Below are 17503 nucleotides of genomic sequence, written 5' to 3'. Positions count from 1 at the left end.
GATGGGAGGGAGTGGAGGTAGCCTGCAGCAGGGGGACAGGAGGGAGTATTGGGGAGGGGAAATGGAGTCTGGAGTAGGGAGGGGATGGGGTCAGGAGTGGGAGGGGCAGGAGAGATGGGGAGGAGAGGGGAGGGGGCTCTAGTATGGGGACAGTGCTTCCCAGTCTCAGGCAGAGAAGTTTAGCGGGGGGTAGGGGGGTCAGGGAAGTGTTGCTGTTTGCAAAAGACTAAATCAATCCTGTTGTGTTTACAGTGACATTATAGCTGATGTGAGTGGTTGATGTCATTGTGAAGGTCTCCAGTATCTCTGTCTGTAACTCACCCCTGAACAGTAACAGAAGTTCTGTGTGTGAGTGTGAACCATGCTGTATGAATTAGCTCAGGGGCTGTCAAGCTCTTTCCCAGCCAGCCCTTCGTCTGTCGGAGGAACTGAACCAGGAGGGAGAGCGAAGGCAGTGCTGGGCAATGGACGGCAGTTCCCGGTCTCAGGGGTGAGGGGAGGGTAAGCGCAGTCTCCAGCTGAGCAGCCAGGGGGAGTCGTGCAATTCGGGTGCACTAAGGGTGACTTTTCAGCCTGCGATTCTCACCCCATGCTGGCAGAGGCGTAGAGGGGGGATCTACAGTCCAAAGACAGACTGAGAAGCAAGAGTGGATGGTTTTTATAGTCTCATGGTTTTTGATCTGTGGCGCTTGGCAATACTGCTCCCCACCGGAGCTTCCTCTCCCGACCTGCCCCAGTGCGACAGGTGACATCCCTGTGTGGGCCCTGCAGTCTCAGGCCAAGAGCAGCTCATGGGGATTCAGCTAAATCGACTGGGCACAGGATTGAGCTAAACCGCAGTGGCCTCTCTTGGACTGAAATCAGCGCCCCCATATGGACACTAGTGCCACAGGCTCCAACACTCAGAAGAGGAAAGTGGTGCTTAAAAGGAAAGTTGCTTCCTACACGTTTCTCTCTTCCGCTGGTCTCCATACGTGCTGGAACTAGGGCTGCTGGGGGCGCTTCCGCACCCCTTGGTGTGAAGTGGTTTCCATCATATACAGGGTTTACAGTTTGCCTACATGCTTTTAGCACCCCCACTATACAAATTGTTCCAGCCCCCCGGCTGGTCTCTTCCCGCCTGCGTCCCCTGGGCTCTTCCTCCCTCCTCTTCTCCCCTTTCTACGTGGCCTCTCTACCCTGCAAGTACAGGCTGCTCCTTCCCCAGATGAGCAGCAGACTCTCCGCTCCACTCCCTGCCATTGACTTGTCCCCCAGTAGCCAGCTCTGACTCCCCCCCGCTGTCCTCAGTTGTCTCTAGAGCTGTTTGCATCTCTGGGGGTTGTGGAGAGGGAAAGCTGGCTGCTGGGAGACAGGCAATTAACAGGAAATGTGAGGAGTGGTCACTGGGATACTGGCTGGGAGAACTGGTCCCCAGGACAGGGTTTGAAGACCCAGGGCTGTCCCTGAGACTGGGAGCAAGTATGGGCATCGTTACAATGCCCATGAGTTACGGCTACATGCAGAGTTCCACTGTGAGCCCTGGAACAGGCTGGTTGCAGCAGTGGATGGCTGAGCCAGGGACACCGTGTTTATGGAGCCTCCATGGAGCTCAGAGAAGAGTGCAGTTCACACCAGTATGTGACCAGACCATCCCGCTTCTTCAATGCCAAACAAATATAAAACACTTCTTTTGCTGTAATCCACAAGGAAGGTTATCCAGGTGCCGCTCTGTTCAATCCGGTCCCAAAGGAAACCCCTTGTGCCTGGTCTGCACTAGGAAAAAGGGGGATTTTTTTCAATGGAGTTAACTCAGCAATGTTCGCTTGTGGCAGGACCCAAGGCTGTAACGCTGCTCTAGCTACGTGCACACAGAGTCCTGTTTCCCTGTACACAGTAAAACCTAACAACAGCCGGCAGTTTCCTTCTTCAGAAATCCCCAGCCTGCCCCTCCAGCGAGCTCCAGCAGGCTTTGTTTCTTTGCTCCCTTCCAGGATCCCGCTCACAACTCCTTCTACTGGCTTCTCCCTCAGACAGTCTGACGCCAGCATCCTAGCCCCTGCATTGGGAACAAGGGAAACCCCTGGCTTAGCTCTGCCATGCCCATGTGCCCAGTGCCTTTGGCAGTAGCCCCCGCTGTCTGCAGATGTTTTAACTACTGTGACGTTATTGACAGAATCTGTAACCGTATAGATCGCTGTTGCAACCTCTGTTATATATTTGCATCAAATATTGTACAAAGGTTGTCGTGTGAGGTGTCTATGGGAGGGTTATGATTGGCTGATTATAATTATGCTCTCTGTATATGTGTATAATTTTGTAGTTGAAGTTATGAATATTGGCTCTATACTGTCTGTATTTCAAACTTGTGCTATGCTTCTGGGGAACACCCCAGACAAGTTGGTGTCAGCTCTGCCTAGCCTGCTGGATAGCCCATTCAGGACCATCAGCTATACAACTGACCCATTGAAAGAAGGCGGATACACCTTGTGGCTCAGCAAGGTATACAGGGACCTGCCTATGGACAGATCGCCAAGGTTTTTTCTTGCCGTGTGCCCCAATGCTTGTTTCTGGAGCAAAGAAAGAGAGTCCACATGACAAAAGACTATAAAAGACTGCTGCAGCTCCTCCATCTTGTTTTTAATCCTGCTTCTTACCTCTGGAAGGACTTTGCTACAAACGGAAGCTCTGAACAAAGGACTGAATGACCCATCCCAGCCGTGGATGTACTCCAGAGACTTGATTTGAACCTGCAGTTTATTCCATCACTGCTACAAGCCTTAACTAAGAGTTTTGCCATTACTGTATGTAGTTGATTCCATTTAACCAATTCTTGCTCTCATCTATATCTTTTTCCTATTATGAATAAACCTTTAGATTTTAGATTCTAAAGGTTTTGCAACAGCGTGATTTGTGGGTCAGAGCGGATTTGGGATCGAGAGAACCTCTTTTCTTTTACTGGGGTATTGGTTTCATAATCATTTTCCCCCATAACAAGTGGCACTGGTGGTGATACTGGGAAACTGGAGTGTCTAAGGGAATTGCTTGTGTGACTTATGGTTAGCCAGTAGGGTGAAACCAAAGTCTTCTTTGTTTGGCTCATTTGGTTTGCCTTGGTGTGCACAGAAACCCCAGCCTTGGGCTGTAACCGTCCTGCTTTAAGCAATTTGTCCTGAATTGGCACTCTCAGTTGAGTCGCATCAGAGCCAGCATTGTTCAACTACATAAAGGATCTTGATTGCTCTATCTGTTGAGCCTAAAAGAGAGTGCTTGGCCTAGCCATTGGCTTTCATGAGGTCTGTGATAGTCTTTGGATTGAGGACTCCCTGATGGCAACCATCAGCCCCTCTCTGGATAACCAGGACTGGATTTCCAGTTAGGCAAAGTAGGCACGTGCCATGGGGTTCTGGCATTGTAGGGGCACTGAAGGTTGCCAAGTATGAGATTTTCTAGCTGTAAGTTGCCTGGGGGGGGGGGTTAGCAGTTGCAATTTGAGGTATTTTGGGGTAGTTTACTGCCCTACTGCTGCTAATCATAGAAGATTAGGGTTGAAAGAGACCTCAGGAGGTCATCTAGTCCAACCCCCTGCTCAAAGCTGGGCCAATCCCCAATTTTTGCCCCAAATGGCCCCCTCAAGGATTGAACTCACAACCCTGGGTTTTGCAGGCCAATGCTCAAACCACTGAGCTATCCCTCCCCTCTGCCTGCACTGCTCAGGATTTCTTGGGAGGGAGCCTCCTATCTGCCCCGCTCCCTGCCAAGATGCCCCACAAGCCTCTTGTCTCATGTTGTTTCACGTCATGCCCCCTCCCCTTATGTGACATTTGCAGCACGTGCAGAATTCTTGTCTGAGGGAGGCAGAATTTATTTTTCCGCAAAAAAGGTGCTGCGGTTCTGCCTATTGCCCACCAGAGGCCACTGTGGTGCCAGAACAGCCTGAGCAGGCTGAGGCTGACTGGTCTGGCGGGCAGCAGCAAACACCTAGCAGGCAGGTTGTGGATGCATGTCAAGGTTCCTTCCCCACTCTGAACTCTAGGGTACAGATGTGGGGACCTGCATGAAAGACCCCCTAAGCTTATTCTTACCAGCTTAGGTTATAAACTTCCCCAAGGTACAAACTTTGCCTTGTCCTTGAACCACATGCTGCCACCACCAAGAGTTTTAAACAAAGAACAGGGAAAGAGCCCACTTGGAGATGTCTTCCTCCAAAATATCTCCCCCAAGCCCTACACCCCCTTTCCTGGGGAAGGCTTGATGATAATATCCTCACCAATTGGTACAGGTGAACACAGACCCAAACCCTTGGATCTTAAGAACAATGAACAGTCTACCAGGTTCTTAAAAGAAGAATTTTAATTAAAGGAAAGGTAAAAGAATCACCTCTGTAAAATCAGGATGGTAAATACCTTACAGGGTAATCAGATTCAAAACAGAGAGAATCCCTCTAGGCAAAACCTTAACTTACAAAAAGACACAAGAACAGGAATACACATTCCCTCCAGAACAGCTCATTTTACAAGCCATTAAACAAAAGAAAATCGAACGCATTTTCTAGCTAGATTACTTACTAACTTTACAGGAGTTGTGAGGCTGCATTCCTGATCTGTTCCCAGCAAAAGCATCACACAGACAGACCAACCCTTTGTTCCCCCACCTCCAGATTTGAAAGAATCTTGTCCCCTCATTGGCCATTTTGGGTCAAGTGCCAGCGGTTACTTACCTTAGCTTCTTAACCCTTTACAGGTGAAAGGGTTTTGCCTCTGGACAGGAGGGATTTTATAGCACTGTATACAGAAAGGTGGTTACCCTTCCCTTTATATTTATGACAATGCATTTTTTCCTCAAGTGAAAAGTTACAGCAGCCTTCTTGGAGCCAAGTCAGGAGGCAGAGTGGGCCACACAGGGCTGCTGGGGGGCACAGGGCCACATGGGGATGTGGGAGGGGGGCTCCAGGCAGGGCCACATGGGGAGGGGATAGGGCACTGAAGATGCTGTGCCTAGAGGTGCATAAGGTGTAAATCCGACCCTGAAAATAACAATCTTATATTTCCACTAATTCTGTGGCCCAACTTGGAATAATGACCCAAATGCAGCACCCTGAACCCTGGGGAAGTTCACATCTGGGTCTGGGAATGAAACTCGTGGCTTTTGTCCATCCCTGATATTTTCTCATTTGTTTGCCTGCACCCCACATCATTGTACAAATTTGTTTTTCCACACAATTTAAATAGGCCAATAATTGTGAAACACGATCTTCTGGCAAAGACTGACATGGCCTCTACTCGGGACTCAGGGAGGAGGATTGGGGCACTGAGGGAAAGGAAAAAGTAGCTACATGGTGATATCCCCTACATTGCATACACCCCTGCCTCACTCTGTCTGCATCATGTGAAACATACTCAAACTTCCTAAAGAAAACAAAAACTTTCTAGAGGATGATGCACATATGTTCCTCAGTCCAACAAAAATCCATTGAGCTGAACATGTGCTTGGCATCATTATAGGACACTATCCACAAATAACTGCACAGTCCTTTATCCCTCACAAGGGGTCACTATAGAATTCTCTGCCTTTTGGTCATGCACAGCTGTGTCATGGGCTCTAACCCCAGCACATTATATATGAACTTCTTGAGAATTTGAAATATAAACTCCAAGTAACCTGATGAACAGTCAGTTTACTCAGGATTTTCTGGGTTCCAGCCCCCTACTCACCACACAGTGACTGAGCTGTCTGTGAAATATACATCAGGGCAGGTTTTTCTCGAAGACAATAATTGAGACTGACCTTGCTGTTTATGAAGGTCAGGGTCAGTTTCTCAGGCTGGCGCAGCAGCACATCGGGTTCCCGTGACCCAGCTACTGAGGAGCAGTTCACTGCCCTGCCAGACACATGGATCATTCTCGTGCTGTTAACACCAGCCTAGCAGGTTCCAGTCACTGTATTATTTGAACTGTATCTGGGCCCACATTAGATTGGGACCTTATTTTTAATCAGTTTTGGAGTCTTTGGGCCCGATTCACACCATGAATTGCCCCATCACATGCTGCTGTAACCCATGGTCTGCTTGCCCCGCCCCCTCTCCCCCCACTGGTGTTAAGTCTGCCTGCAGCTGGGACACTGGATAGCAAGGAGCCTTCAGCCCCCTCTGTGCTGGAGAAATGAGAGTGGCCCTGAAACTGGGCAGGGGCGGCCTTGAGGGAATGAAACCAATGTGGCCATGAGAGGCCCTGATGAAGCACCTCTGCCATGCCGCTTGTGCTGGTCGGGCTTCTCTAGACTCCAGCTAGGATTCAAAGCTTCTCTGCTCCAGCAGAAGCCCTGGGGGAGGGAGGCAGGGCTCCTGCTGGATAGATCTTCCTGCTGGCAGAGCTTCCAGTACCCCCAAGGGCACAGGGCATTGCACACTGCACCCCAACACACACAAACACACACACCTGTGAGGGAGGAATCACCTCTGGGTTTATTTAGATAAATCCTGCTCACCTCAAACTTGCAAAACTTCTACTGGTTTCAGTGAGTGAATGAGGGAGTTAGGAGCCAGGACTTGGCCCTTGGAGCTGTTGGATTCTGGACCAAACAAACATTTCTGTTGGATCCCAAATTATTGACGTATTTGTTTGGATTTAAAATACTAAAGTGATCCCCAGCCAAGGCTCTGGGCACCCGGACGCATTGATAACACACTCAAATCCGTGCCACATTAAGTGACCATTTCAACAGGATCTCAGCCAGACAGACACCTATATAAACTGCTTCCCACCCATTTCTCATTATGACGCATGGCGTCAGTCCTTCCCACCCCCTCCCCAAACAAGTGTCTGTTGCAGTGTGCCCAGAAGGTCACCTAATTTGGGCTATTTTGACCCAAAGAGTAGATCAAGTTCCAGCATCCTGGAGCCCTCACAGAGAGCACCCTACCAGCCAACTCTCTCCTTTATAAAAGGGGGAACCAGCTCAGGCAAACCTTCTGATGACAGATGTGACAGTACAGCATGGGTAGAGAGGTGATCCCTCAGGGAGGCCCGTCCCAGGCCATTTAGGAATTTATAAATCATCACCAACACCTTAACTTCCACACAGAGCTGGGCAGCCAGTGCAGACCCTGCAGCACGGCTGTAACATGCTCCTAGCCAGATGCCCCGCTCAGTAAGTCGCTGCCATTTGCACCAGCTTTATTCTCGGAAAAGTTTTAAGGTGCAGCCCCACACAGAGGTTATTGCAATAGTTCAATCTCAAGGTAACAAAAGCCTCGGTAACAGTGGCAAGATCCAATCCCAAAAGGAAAAGTCCAAGCCTTGTACCGATGGTAAAGAGTTGACAGTAAAAGTCACCACCCTAACTTCCAGTTAACCCAGCTCCCCTGGTGAAACACAGAGGAGACTTACCTGCTATGTCCTGAATTGTGAGGAGAAGAAGCCACAGCACCAGAGTGGAGAGATGTCCCTTCATTGCCAGCCTGACTTGCTGTTCCCCCACTCACTGCACTGGTTGCACCTAAGCAAGCACCTGCCAGGGCTCCTCTGTGTCTGACAAGTGAGAACAAAGCAGTGGAAGGGAAATATATAGATTCAGAGACTGGCATCAGCTGCGGGAAAGAACCAATAGCAAACCCATCTGCCTTTTTAGTTATTATCAGTGGTTTCATCTGTGAATGTATGAAGCTAAAACATCCAATAAAACTCAAAAGCAACAAACATCACCATATATGAGTGATGGGCCCCCTCCCGACGTCAGGTTTACCACAGCCTCAGATCATTGGCTAACCCCCATCTCTGGTGCGGGAAGAAAAACTGCTGTACAAACTGTATGTATCTAAGCTGTTTCTCACCCTCATAGATTCTGTGTTGTATTAGACATCAGTTGGGAGACATTAGAGACAGCTTATTTTAAAAACTAGGGAAGAAATCCCATGTGCCAAAGGTGATCATTATAAGACCAATTCCCAGTATAGGACATGCCCAACTGGAGACAAGGACATGTCACTAGAACCAGGTTGTCTCACTCAGATCAGCTGTTGTACAAGAGGAATTACCTCAGCACCACCTGTAATATTGACAGTTCTTCTACTAATAGACCTTGGGGTTTCCTGCCTAGACCATGATCATTAGTGGTAGAGGCAGATCTTAGGGCTTCCTGAGTAGGCCATGACCCTCTCTTGCGGTAGCAGGATGTTTAGCACACATTATGCCCATCAGTGCTGTCAGTAGGGGGAAGACTCCTTGGAAACAAGTTTACTTGATTCTTGGGACACAGTCAATTAATGGAACAAGCACAAGGCAAGGGGCATATAGCTCAGAATAATAACTGGCTGGCACCACACCTACCACAGGCTCTTCCTAAAGAGAATTGTTACAAATACTTGGATTAGGGAAAACATCTTTAACTCTTTACCTTTGCATTTTCTCCCAGGCTGACTTTCCGCATGGAGAAAAGTCCCCGAAAAAATCTGTGCAGCCAACACCTGATTCTCCTTCGAATCCCTCCTTGAGACTCCGCTCTGTTGTGATTCTGGAAAAACACCTGAGAGCAAATAGCTTGGCAGATGAGGAGCTCTGCCTCTGCCCCTTCCTTCCTCTCTTTATTTTGACCAACCTCCCCGCCCCAATCCTGCCATTCCCCCTCACTCAGCCCTCCCCTACTCAAACAAATAGTAATGATAAAACAGGAAATTGCACCAATCAGCGCCATGTGAATTTGCTTCTGTTATTTCTCCCCTCTCCAATCCTGCATCTGTTCTTGAGTCTTTTAGACTGTCAGCTTTCTGGAGCTGGGAGTGTGTCTGTATTTGTGACCTGAATGGGCCTTTGGATGCTATAATAATAAACATGTAATAATAATGTGATTATTATTAATAATAATTAATAATTAATTCATCTCCTGCTTTATTAGCAGGGGGTTTAAAGAAGAAAGATGAAGGCTGCAGCAGTTAAAAAGTAAACCGACCTGGCTAAGAGGGGAAGTGAAGGCTGCTATAAACATTAAAAATATTTAGAGAGAGAAAGAGAGAGAGAGAGAGCAATCACATACCCTGTCTATCCACTTGTTATTATATATATTATAACAAGTGGATAGACAGGTTATGTGATAAGAATAAGTATATATGTGAAGTCAGGAATTGTGGAAAATTGGTAAGGGAAGCAAAAGCATACAAGGAGAAATCTATTGCTAGCAGAATTAAGGACAATTAGAAGGAATTGTAATGCATACTAGCAACAAAAAGAATCCTAAAAATGGTATTGGTCCAGTGCTAGATGGAAATGGTAGAATTGTCAGTAGCAATGCAGAAAAACAGAATGTTCACTGTGTATTTTTATTCTGTATTTGGGACAGTCAGATAATGTAGTCATATCACATGAGGATAAGGCTGATGATGAAGCAGAAACCCAGAAGAATGTTAAACAGCAGCTACTTTTAGATATTTTAAAATAATCAGGTCTGGATAACTTGCAACCAAGAGTTTTAAAAGAAGTGGCCAAGAAGCTTCTTGTATCATTAGTATTGGTTTTCAATAACTCTTGGAACACTGGAGAAGCTCCAAAAGACTAGAAGAAAGCTAATGTTGTGCCAATATTTAAAAAAGGGTAAAGAGCATGACCTAGGTCAGTGGATCTCAAACTTTTCTATTGGTGGTCCCTTTCACACATCAAGTCTCTGAGTGTGATCACCCTTACCAATTAAAACACATTTTTTTTCATATTGAACACTATTATCAATGCTGGAGGCGAAGCAGGGTTTGGGGTCAGAGGCTAACAGCTCGCAACCCTTAACATAATACCTTCATAACACTTTGAGGTGTCACGGCCCCCAGTTGGAGAACCCTTGAAGGTAATTATAGGCCTGTGAGACTGATATCGATTCCAGACAAAATTATAGAACTTTTGATACAGGACTCAATTAATAGAGAATTAAATGAATATAATATAATTAATGCCAAACAACATGGGTTTATGGAAAATGGATCCTGTCAAATTAACTTGATGTCCCTTTTCGGTGAGATTACAAGTTTTGTTAACAAATAATGTCATCTTGGTTATGAATTAAAAACTAGCTACCTGACAGGTGTAGCCTTTGATAAGTTCAGGGTGCAAATTGCACAGGTCACTAATAACAGGTTCCTTACTCAGGGAGCTACCTAAGGTTATTACCAAGCGAGATTGGTGAATCACACAAATAGGAAGAGGAAGACTTTGCTAAAATGTATTTAAAATCCAAATAAATCCAAGCATAAGCATAATTATACAAACACACACACCTATATTTAGAGAGATAGATAGATAGATAGATAGATGGATAGATAAACCACCCCCAAGTCTCACATACTCTCAATTTTATGGAGACTGTTAGAGATAAAGATGAAGAGACCAGTATGTGGAGAGCACCAGAAATGGACAGTGATGATCTGGTTTCCACCATCCTGTCATCCCGATGTCCCAACTAGGCATTGCTCTGACCAACTTTTTATAAAAATGATGAGGTAGGTGAGGTAGTATCTTTATCTGAAAACATCTTGTTATACCCTTTTCCTTATGTCCTCCACACTTCTGGGACCATTTTTGATTTAGGTCTCAGCCCATTACCCATATTTGTCATTCTGGGGCCTATAATTTACATTCTGGTCGCTAGCATTATCTCTTTTTGTGTCATTCTTTTTCCAGTGGTTTCAATACATGAATGTGGTTACTCCATGTTACAAATCCCCACAAAGCCCCTAGAAATCCATTATTTCCAGCTTCAGTGGTGTCCTTTGGTATCCCAAGATACATGCTGCTAACTATTGTGAAATCCTATAATGTTTGGTTTAGCAGCCATGCTAACTCCTTTGCTACATAGGCTATCATAACTACTAACAGGCCCACCAGGCCTCAGCTTATTTTTAAGCCCACCTTAGTTGTTACACAGATTCTTATGTAAATCTGCTTGCATGTCTTGCATTACAGCTCCAATAGCTTCTATTTTGCTATCTTCAAGCATTTTAATATGCCTTAACACAAGATATATAATCTAATCTTCCAAACTCAGATCAGGTTGGGGTTACAGGTCAACGTGGGTCCCAAACTGTATCTGTAAACAGGGATTTATCATTGAGTGGGTGTGTTTCCAGTGCAGTCCCACAGGGATCAGTTCTTATATTATTTAATTATTTATATATATTATTATCTTATATCAGGCCTTATATTATTTAACCTTTTTATCAGTGACCTGATAAAACCATAAAGTCACCACTGATAAAGTTAGCAAATGACAACAGACTGGGTGAGTAGTAAACAATTAATACGACAGGTCACTATACAGAATGATCTGGATCACTTGGTAAGCTGGGCACAAGCAACTAATCTGTGTTTTAATGTGACCAAATGTGAAGTTATCCATCTAGGAACAAAGAATGCAGACCCTGCTTATTGGATGGGGGAACTTTCTCCTAGGAAGCAGTGACCGTGAGAAAGACTTGGGGCTCATGGTGGATAAACAGCTGAACATGATCTCCCAGTGTGATGCTGTGGCCAAAAGCATTAATGCAATCCTTGGATGTAGAAAGAGGGGAATATTGAGTAGGAGCAGGGAGGTTTTATTACTTCTGTAGCTGGCACTTGTTCTACCACTGCTGGAGAAACTGTGTCTAGTTCTGGTGCCCAATATTTAAGAAGGATTATCAGAGAGAAGGTTAGGGGGTGACTGGATCACAGTCTCTGAGAACCTACATGAAGAATAAAACTTTGATAAGGGGTTCTTAAATCTTGCAGACAAAGGTATAACAGGATCCAACGGCTGAAAGTTGAAGGTTAGTAAATTCAGGCTAGAAATAAGGCACTATTTTTAATAGTGAGGATAATTAACCATTGGTATGACCTACCCAGGGTTGTGGTTAATCCGGGGAAGAAGGTGCCTGTCATATTTCCTACCTCCTCCCCCTGAAAACAAGAGGTGGCAAGGAAAAGGGATTTATGGCACAGTGACCGGCCCCTTTAAGGGGAAATGGGCCCAGCCCCACCCGTGACTCTCTCCATGTGGGGAGAATGACAGCGGGTCACATGACACAATTTGGCCTTATTTAGCCCAGCAGTGTGGGCAGAAAGGGGCAGTGGCAGTTGGCTGCAGAAATTGCAGAAACCAAAAAGGCTCCTGCAGGAGACACTGAGGTTGCAGGGGAGAAAAGGTCTCCAGGTACGTCGGGCTGGGAGTGTCCTGCCAAGGCAGAGAAGTGGCAGGATTCCAGGAAAAACTCTGGGAGTCAGGGCTTTGATAAGGATTAAGAAAAACTTTGTTTAAGGAGAGTGTGAAGCCCAGGAGGGCACAGGAGACTGTTTCTGTTTGTGTTGTACTTGCACTCCCAGTGGGGAAAACCCAGAGAGTCCGTCCTCCCATGAGAGAGAGAAGAACTGCGAGTTGAGCTCAGGAGGGATGGGAAAAATCTTTAATTCATGTTAACTTGAGACTATTGCCATAGGTCGTGTTTATTTTGAATTTTGAGTATCCTGAAAGGGGCTGAACTCTGAAAGTGACCTGGCCGGAGGGCTGACCAATGTGAATTCTTGGGAGGGATGGAAAAGCCTGGTGAGGAGAAACTGAGGCAGAGGCACCTGCAGAGCCATCCCCAGCCATGACCGCTGCTCAGAAGCAGCGACCCCATTACAGGGACACAGGAAAGAAGCAAATCTAAATAATAGAGCTGGGGGAAGGGTGGTTTTCCCATCCGCAAATTTTCAAAAGATAAAATGGAGATCCCATCTCAAACTGGGACTGTAGATAGATGGTGTCCCAGGGCAACCCTTCATGGTCTGGGGTTGCCCAACAGTTTCCTAAAAATAATCCACTCACAGCAAGAAGTCTTCAAAGCAGTATTCCTCCTCCTCTTGGGGTCTAATATATTCAACCTAGTTCAGCTCCCCAAAGTGAGCCCCTCAGGTCAGGGTTTCCACAGTCTGCCTTCTGGGGCTGTGTGGTTCAAATCCTCTCCTGCCTGTAATTTCACGCCTTTAGATCAGGGTTCGTGGCCCTCCTTCTAGGGGCTGTGCGCTAGCTGAGTTCTCTTGCTCTCTGGTCTCGCAGCAGCTGAGCTCCTCCTTGACTGAGCTGGGAGCTTCCTGTTGATTCACCTGCCTAGTCTACTAGCAACCAGAAAGTGCCCCTATCCTCACTGGGGCTGGATCCAGGCAAGCAAGGGAAATGAGGGATGCCTTGTGTGCCCACGTCCTGGCAACGCAGGGATGAGGAGCTTGTAATGCAGTGATGGGGCATGTGTTGGGGGAATGTGATGCAGGAAGGTTTCATACTGTTGCACTAAATCGGTCAGAAGTCTGGCCCCTGCTCTCCTGCCCCCAACAGAATGTGTTGCCCATGTTGCACACAGCTGTACAGGCGATGCAGGTGGTGTGCACAGGGAACATCTGTCCATTCCAGCGCATACAGCTGTTTACTGACCACCCAACCGCAGAGTTTCCACGGCCTGTTCTGGCTGCAGGACGTGGTATCCTGCAGAACAGTGCAGCCCTGGAGTGGAAGTTTGTACTCGTGGAGTTGGTGCTGTAGTGGGCTGTGCCCTGGTACTGGAGGTGGAGGTTGTACCCAATGGCCACCAGGTCGATCAACTGCTCCATCAGCAACTGGTCCTGGTCCCAATTGCTCTGGTCATGCTTGAGGAACTGAGCCAGTATTCTTTCGTCCTGCTGTGCGTCCCATTCCTCCTTCTCCTTCTGCTACTCAAGGGGGTCATCAGTGCTGTAGACCATGTTGCTGAACATCTCATCCTTGTCCCTCTTCCTTTTCCCTTGCTGACTAAGAGTCCTGTCCCAAAGAGGCTAAGGGGGAGGGTTAGTCCAGCAGAGGTGGGAGCACTAGCCAAGAGGATGAAAGAGCATATTTTTTCCATGTTTGAAAAAAGAATCCCCCCTTTTACATTCTGCATCACGGCAATGTCACGGGTTGGTTCTGTTATCACCTTGGGTTGCTCTGATTCCATCTTGATTCACTGACCTGCTCAGAAGCTCCTGCTCGCCATGTTACCAGGCCACAGACACACTATGGTAAGAATTACAGATTAAAATCATTTCAAAAATGTTGGGGCTAGTTGTGACATTGACGAGTGTATCCTGATCTGTCTGGGCTCAAAAAAGAATTAGGTAAGTTCATGGAGGATAGGTCCATCAATGGCAAGCAGGAGATCCCAAGTTCCTTAGCTTGGGCTAGCCCTAAAGGACATAGAGAGCTTGCTTATCATAGAAGCATCTATTACGTATTGAAATTTAAGATTGTGACTCACTTGAGCATGTATGTGTGATGTTGCACCCCATAATGCTTTATAGAAATATGCTTATGAGTGTAAATATGACATATCTAGCATAAAACATATTCCAGTTATGCCATGTAGCATATCTTTGCAAAGGTTATGTTCTACTGAATGTATTCATCCTATTTGTATGCATGTAACATTTTTATATCTAAAGCTATGAGCATTGGCTCTATGTTTGTATTTAAATTGTTTGCTGTAGGAAGCATATAAGGCAGATTTGGTTAATATAGTGTGAAGGGGTTATTTAAGTAATTGGGAATACTTAACTTGCAATGGACTTTGGGAGATGCCAATCCACACCTGAGCTTTCCTGGGAACATTCAAACTAACATGTAAATATTGGCGTCAGCCTGCCAGAAGCTGAATCATTCATAGACATGTGACTTGCCCAGGTGGCTACAGACTCCATCTTGTTGCTGTGATTTTGCACAGGAGAACAAAGGGATTTCTGCCCACAAGAGAGAGAATATAAAAAGCTCTGGAAACCCCTCCATTTTGTCTTCTGCTGACTCAAAAGATAGCCTCTCCACCCCAGAGAGATGCCTGAAAGAAACTCGAACAAAGGACAGTAACTTCGGAGGTGTGAGTGATTGCTGGACCCAGACTAAGAAGGAGTCTAGTCTGTGAAAGAATCTTATTGGAACATCTCTGAGGGTGAGATTTACCTGTATTTAGTTTCTTACTTTATTAGGCTTAGACTTGTGTGTTTTTGTTTTATTTTGCTTGGTAATGTACTTTGTTCTGTCTGTTATTACTTGGAACCACCTAAATCCTACTTTTTATATTTAATACAATCACTTTTTACTTATTAATTAACCCAAAGCTAGTAATTAATACCTGGGGGAGAAAATAGCTGTGCATATCTCTCTATCAGTGTTATAGAGGATGAACAATTTATGAGTTTACCCTGTATCAGCTTTATACAGAGTAAAACGGATTTATTTGGAGTTTGGACCCCATTGGGAACTGGGTATCTGGGTGCTGGAGACAGGAGCACTTCTTAAAGCTGTTTTCAGTTAAGCTTGAAGCTTTTGAGGGATGTGGTTCAGACCTGGATCTGTGTCTGCAGCAGGCTAGCATGTCTGTCTCAACAGGACAGGGTACTGGAGTCCAAAGCTGCCAGGGAAAACGGGCTCAGAGGTAGTCTCAGCACATCAGGTGGCAGTCCTAAGGGGGTCTCTGTGACTCAAGCCATCACAGTATGTTCATTTGCTTTAGCCTTGTAAATAACTCTCTCGTTTCTTTCCTTAGTTAATAAACTTTTAGCTCGTTTATTGTAGGACGGGCTACAAGTGTTGTCTTTGTCTTGAGATCTGAGGTGCAACTCACCTGGGTAAGTCACTGCTCCCTTGGGCTGGAGATTAACCTGAATATTGTTGTGATTTTTGGTGTAAGGGACCATCTCTCTCAAAGACAGGCTTACCTGGGTGGCAAGATAAATCAGAGTTCCCCAGGGCACTGTTTGTGACTCCATGTTAAGGCTGTTACAGTGCCTAAGGAGTTCACACTTGACACTTGGTTGGTGAAATCTAAGAATAGAACTCACAACCAGTTTGCGTACTGCTTCTTATCAGTCTGCCCTGAGGTTGGTGCTCACACTCCACTCAGGCAGACACAAGGAACAGGGAGAATTAGGCTGGAAGCAACGTGGCCACATGGGCAGAGCAGTGCACAGGGTTTAATGAAGTCTCACTTGTTCAATGTGATGTGCATTCAGCTTCACGCATTATGAATGAAATGGGATGGGAATCCTACTGGGGCCTGGGACCAATATTGGTTTTATCATTATTTTAAACTGGGAAACCTTGCAGAATATCAGTCTGTTAGATCCCAGAGTGGAAGAGAAGGCAACATTTCCAGGCAAGTAGAGGAATTCCATCTGTCCAGGAATACATTTGACCAAAAGTAGCAAACCTAGGCGAAGCTAATCCCATCCTACTGCATGCAGTATCCTCCATAGCCATAATTGTATTGGTCACAACACAGAAATCCCTCCATGTTACACTACTCTTTTTCCTATTGTAATAATAAAGATGGTGGGCAGATCTGATTCTTATCAAGCTGTGGATCCGATTGCTGGCTCTGAGGTGCTCCTTCTCCAGGCTCTTCCTCAGGTCCATCCCCAAACCAGGTCCATGGAAAATGAATCCTGGACACTCAAAACCCCAGAGATTCCCCAACTTTTTCTGTCATGCCCCACCCCCCCTACAGAGACCCATGGCCCCCACGCGCCTCCCTCCCTCCAAGCAGAAACAGTCACTTCATGGATGCCTGGATCCCACACTGGCCAGGACTACCATGCCCCCGTGTTCCATCTCCTCTTCTGACCTGAGATTTCAATGTTCCATGAGCTTCAAACTGAAAATATCCAAACTTTTCCTTTCTCTGGTTTTCAGTTCAAAACTGTCTGAATTTTACATTTTATGGGAAATTTCAAAAAATGCTGTTAGAATAAAAATGCTTTCTGAAATTTTCCATTTCAGGAGACAGGAAAACTGAGGCACAGAAAGCTGACATTAAATCCACTGTGACAGGGTCAGGCCAGAGGGCTACAAGAGAGTGGTCGAAGGCAGATATATTAGTTCCAGGTTAAGCAGGTCCCTTTTCCCTGGGTAAGATAACAGGAACTATTCCAGAACACTCAGGAACTTTCTAGAACTGCTTAAGGCAGTAATAAGAACATAAGAATACCTGTAGCCAATTGGGAAGCTGCTAGAATTAATTAAGGCTAATTAGGACACCTGGTTTAAAAAGGACCTCATTTCAGTCAGTGAGGGGTGGGTGTAAGGAGCTGGAAGTGAGAGGACGTGCTGCTGGAGGACAGAGGAGTACAAGCATTAACAGACACCAGGAGGAAGGTCCTATGGTGAGGATAAAGAAGGTGTTGGGAGGAGGCCATGGGGAAGTAGCCCAGGGAGTTGTAGCTGTCACGCAGCTGTTCCAGGAGGCACTCTAGACAGCTGCATTCCACAGGGCCCTGGGCTGGAACCCGGGGTAGAGGGCAGGCCCGAGTTCCCCCCGAAACCTCCCAACTCCGGACCCAACACAGGAGGTTCCACCAGAGGGGAAGGTCTCTGATCTGTTCCCCGACCCACATGATGGATCAGCAGAAACTGCGGGGTTTGTTCTTACTCTTTTTCCCATGCTGGCCAGTGATGAGGTTATCTGAGTGAACGGCAGATTTGAGCCACAGAAGTGGCCAAACTGAGGGCTACTGTGAATCTCTGAGGCGAG

General features: G+C 46.4%; 1 protein-coding gene across 1 annotated transcript in view; it reads right to left on the bottom strand.

The window, feature by feature from the left end:
- The window catches only part of LOC144269463 (scavenger receptor cysteine-rich type 1 protein M130-like), a 116020-nt gene that overhangs the window by 4759 nt on the left and 93758 nt on the right, over positions 1-17503 (bottom strand). The window contains exon 5 of the mRNA XM_077825202.1: positions 3663-3679. Within this exon, the coding sequence (XP_077681328.1) occupies positions 3663-3679 (17 nt within the window). The remainder of the gene's footprint in view (positions 1-3662; positions 3680-17503) is intronic.

This window comes from Eretmochelys imbricata, chromosome 1, assembly GCF_965152235.1.
Source record: "Eretmochelys imbricata isolate rEreImb1 chromosome 1, rEreImb1.hap1, whole genome shotgun sequence".
NCBI classification, from domain to species: Eukaryota; Metazoa; Chordata; order Testudines; family Cheloniidae; genus Eretmochelys; species Eretmochelys imbricata.
This window is presented reverse-complemented; position numbering and strand designations above follow the sequence as displayed.